Source organism: Tupaia chinensis, unplaced genomic scaffold, assembly GCF_000334495.1.
Source record: "Tupaia chinensis unplaced genomic scaffold, TupChi_1.0 Scaffold143574_1, whole genome shotgun sequence".
NCBI lineage: Eukaryota > Metazoa > Chordata > Mammalia > Scandentia > Tupaiidae > Tupaia > Tupaia belangeri.
The window spans coordinates 1,836,645-1,840,975 of NW_006203419.1; the positions used below are offsets into that span (position 1 = coordinate 1,836,645).

Consider the following 4,331-nt stretch of genomic DNA (forward strand, 5'->3'; position numbering starts at 1 on the left):
TGCTGCGCCAAGGGCGAGCTCCGAGTGGTCCTGGGAGGGCGTGGGCGGCGGTCACTGCGGGCTGCGAGCCATGCCTGGACCCAGGACTTCGCCCCCGCCCCCGCCCTGGCCGAGCTCACCATGCTCACGCCTCCAGAGCTCTCGGCGCGGCACATGCCCTCCACGGGCGCCAGGCCCACGGTGGCTCCCGCGAAGGTGCGGCCCCTGGGGGCGGAGCGCAGCGTGACCGGGTGGGCCCGGGAGTCAGGGCGCCGGGCCGCGGACCCGGTCGGGGGCAGAGGCACCCACGTGAGCAGCTGCGCTGAGTCGTGTGGCCGCCGCGCCCAGAGCTCTCGGCGCCACTGCAGGAAGGCCCAGAGTGTGGCGTTGGCGTCCGCCGTGACGCGGCTCTGGTCCTGCTCAGTCCACACCTCCAGGCCGGCCAGCACCACCCGAATGTCCAGAGTCCTGAGAATCTGAAGGCCGGGGCTGACGCGGGAGGGGCCCGGCGTCCTGCCCCTGGTGCTCCCGGGTAGAGGAGCCCCCGTCTTTTCTCCCTGTGCCCTTCGCCCACCCGCTGGGACCTGCCCGCCCTGCAGTCACCCCAACCTGGTCCACATAGTTGGCGATCTCCAGGAGACGCTGTTTGGTGTGGTTCAAGTTCTGGTGCTGGGTCAAGAACTGAGAAAGCGGAAATAACCGGTGAGGGGCTGAGCTGGCCGGTCCCCCCAGCCGTCAGGTCTCCTCACCAGGGTGTGGTCGGCCACTAGGTACAGCTCCAGGTACCTCGGGGTCTGGCTGGCCTCCCGCTTCTCCTGTGGAGGGGCAAATAGTGACCCTGAGTGGCAGGCTGCTGGGCTCCTGCCCTGACCACAACTCCAGTTCCCAGAAAGAGCCACTTTAGGGACCAGCAGATGGCATAATGGTTCCATCGCTGGACTCCTACATAGTCAAGCGTGGTTCGAGTCCTGGACTAGAGCCTTAAAATTCACACCGGGTACGTGTGTGCCCAAGATCCCAAGAGGAAAATGGAGAAGGGATTGCAGTGTGGCCATTCCTCTGGGGGGTGATTTCTTGCTTTCTGTCTCTGTCTCTCTGGGGAGAGCACATGCTCTATAGCAAAAATCTCTCTTAAAAAGAAAGAGCCACTTAAAATTGCTGCTAGGCCTTATTTCCTCAGCTTCCTTATAAAAATTAGCAGGACAGAAGTCTCACATCCTGGGGCCTGGTGTTCCTGTCTCTCTCATTAGAGGGGCTATGGATGCTGCCCCCCCCCCCTGCCCCCGACCCTGCCCCCGGGGGTAGGGGGAAGGTCTCTCATTAGAGGGGCTATGGATGCTGCCCCCCCCCCATGCCCCTGACCCGGCTCCAGGGAGTAGGAGGAAGGCTGGCCGTGTCCCATTTGTACTCCGGGTCCCTGTGGCCACAGGCCCCTCTCCAGGTGAGCAGCTGCTCCATTCGGAAGATCCTGTGGGTTGAGAAGTCCTCGGAGTGCCCAGGTGGCCAGGGTCGCAGATAATAACTGGCATTACTGCTGAGCATGATCAGGCCACTAGAGTGCAGAGGGGTAAGGGAGTGTGAGGGAGCTCTCTCCCCAGACCCCGCCCCCTGCCCTAGACTTCTTACCTCAAGCCAGAGCAGGTGCTGAGGCCCACCCAGGAGCCAGGGAAGCCCCTCACACTTCCATGGTAGTGGCAATGATCCTGGAGTGGAAGGGACCCAGCTCAGACCTCAGCCAGGGCTGAAGTGGGAGGGGCAGGAAGAAGGGGCTGGTGCGGAACTGGCTCCAACTTCTCCTCAGGAACAGGAAGAAGGAACTAGGGTAGGGTAGGGGGCTGCCTCAGGGGTTGCACTCCCACACTCCTCACCCTGTCTTCAGAGTTCATGCAGCATCTCACCATGTGGCTGGGGAACAGCAACACCGGCTGCCCATCTGGCAGGTAGTGGGTTTCTGTGTAGCCCGGGGCTAGCAGCCTGCTGGGAGAGGGTGTTACAGCAGTCACCAAATTCAGCTCTGCCTCCTCCAGGATGCCCTCCAGCCTTCCTTCCTGACTGCTATTTGACTAGTTGCATGAGCCAGGTACCCAGAAGTATGTCTTAGGGGAGGAACAAAAGCCTACACTTTGCTCAACTCAGAAATATCTTAGACTAGAGGGAAGAAGGGGAAGGTCAGGAAGGAGCCTCCGTGATGACTCAGATGTGGGAGAGTGGAAGTGTGGGATGCACCAGGGAGGCTCAGAAGTAGAAGAGGTGCTGTGGTCCCTGTAAGGCCTGTAGCAGGACTGGATCCATAGGCCAGAGGGAGAGTTGGGGAGACAGATAGGGTTTGGAACCAGGGAAGTATAGTAAACTCCCTAGGTCCCTGCCTGCAGCCTACCTTGTTGGTCAACCCTCTTGCTTCTTCCCACCCCAAATTCTTTAAATGTTCTCCTCAGGCCTCTAGACCCCACAGGCCTCCCACCTGGCCTTTAGCAGTGCCCACTCCTTACTTCCAGAGAAAGAGAATCCCTGCCTGTCCACACTTGCTCCTGCCCTGCCCACCTGAGCAGGGATGCCCATCCCCGCCTTCTCCAGAACCCACTCCTGTAATGATTCCACCTTCAGGCTCCATCTCACCAGAATCCTTTCCACCAGGAAGGATACATCATAAGCCAATCTCTTTTATTAAAAAAAAAAAAAAGGAAAGAAATAAAGGAAGGAAGGAAGGAATAGAGAAAAAGAAAAGAAAAAAAGGAGAAACAAAATAAAAAACTTGACCCCCAATCTTGGCTTCTTTAGCTGTCCCCAAAGACCTGTGACGCCTGCTCCTTCACTTTCCCATCACTGTTTCACCTTCTCCAGTTCACCGCCCCCCCCACACACACACACACACGCCCAGGAAGTAGGCCTTGTGATCACTCCATTTAACGGATAGGGGTGCTGAACCCTGGAGGATTATAGTCGGGCATGGTGGAACTAGTGTGTTCCCAGTCCACCTGACTCCAGGCAGAGAATAAATTCAGGCGCAGTGCTCAGAACAGCACTATAATGGAACTGTTCTTGGCGAGTGGTACCTGCTGACCACACGGTCTGGATGGTTCCAAGACGGCTCGCTTCATCTTAGACACCCACCCCAGCACAGCCCGGGCACCACCCTGAGCCTGCTCTCACCAGCGCGGAATCTTTGTTCTGCACCACCTTGGACACTCAGCAAGCAAATTACAGTCCCAGGAGTGTGCCTTGACTTTGGATCCACTGTACTGGCCATTTTTTCAGCCTGGAGGGCTACCGCATATCTAGAATCCTGACTTGGGTTCTCTTCTGACTCGGCGCACCCCCTGAATGCCCACTAGGTGGTGCTCGCTCACCTCCAGCAGGGAGCTGACAGCGGCTCCGGAGCCTGGGATGAGGGATGTGTCCCACAGCAGGGCTGGCCAGCCCCACAGTCCGATCTAGCCACAAGAGGCCAGCCATGGATCTGTATGACTCTCACTGTCACCTACAGCTCCTCAGGGCGCTCTGCTCACCCAGCCTCCCTCTTGAGTCCATAGCAGTCCCTGTCCCTCAGTACTGGTCCCCTCTGCAGAGGGAGGTCTGGTCTTGGCTCCCAGCCTCCACTCCAGCCTGGTACTCACTGGTTCTTCTCCAGCTCAAGCAGGAGTTCCTGGCCTTCAGCCTCTAGGGCCACCAGCCCTGTGTCTGGCATCAGGACCTGGCAAGAAAGAGTGCAAGACTAAGATGGTGGCCTGCGGCCTCCTGTCTGCCAGGGAGCAGGTAGGATGTAGAGCTGACCAGCAAGGGAATTCTTGGGGACAGTGTAGGGGAGGACGGCAGACCCCCATATGTCATTAAAGTCCTGGACAGTGTGAGGGTGAGAATATAAAGACAGAAATGTTCCCAAACTCTGGGACCAGCAGATGGCATAATGGCTACGTTGTTGGACTCCCATGTAGTTGACCACAGTTCGAGTCCTGGCTTAAACTCATGCCGGAGGTGTGTGTGTGTGTGCTCAAGATCCCAAGAGGAGGGACCAGCAGTTAGCGTAATGGCTATGTCGCTGGACTCCCATGTAGTTTATCGTGGTTCGAGTCCTGAACCCGGTAGCTTAAATTCACGCTGGGCGCATGTGCGTGTGTGCCCACAATCCCCCCAGGAGAATGGAGGAGAGGGGATTGCGGCATGGCCATTCCCCCTGGGGGGGTGATTTCTCGTTTTCTGTCTCTCTCTGTCTTTCTGGTGAGCACACGCACCCTATAGCAAAAACCTCTCCAAAAAAAGAAAGAAGAAGGAAAAAAAATGATCCCAAGAGGAGAAGGTAGGAGAAGGGATTGCGGCATGGCCATCTGCCCAGGGGGTGCTTTTTTGCTTTCTGT

At 57.7% G+C, this 4,331-nt stretch overlaps 1 protein-coding gene across 1 annotated transcript in view; it reads right to left on the reverse strand.

The window, feature by feature from the left end:
- Nucleotides 1-4,331, reverse strand: part of ADAM33 (ADAM metallopeptidase domain 33) — a 20,231-nt gene that overhangs the window by 10,852 nt on the left and 5,048 nt on the right. The window contains exons 3-11 of the mRNA XM_027766469.1: nucleotides 3,594-3,670; nucleotides 1,878-1,956; nucleotides 1,606-1,682; nucleotides 1,342-1,531; nucleotides 729-794; nucleotides 589-660; nucleotides 289-455; nucleotides 120-204; nucleotides 4-30 (exon numbers count right to left, since the gene is read on the reverse strand). Of these exons, the coding sequence (XP_027622270.1) occupies nucleotides 4-30; nucleotides 120-204; nucleotides 289-455; nucleotides 589-660; nucleotides 729-794; nucleotides 1,342-1,531; nucleotides 1,606-1,682; nucleotides 1,878-1,956; nucleotides 3,594-3,670 (840 nt within the window). The remainder of the gene's footprint in view (nucleotides 1-3; nucleotides 31-119; nucleotides 205-288; nucleotides 456-588; nucleotides 661-728; nucleotides 795-1,341; nucleotides 1,532-1,605; nucleotides 1,683-1,877; nucleotides 1,957-3,593; nucleotides 3,671-4,331) is intronic.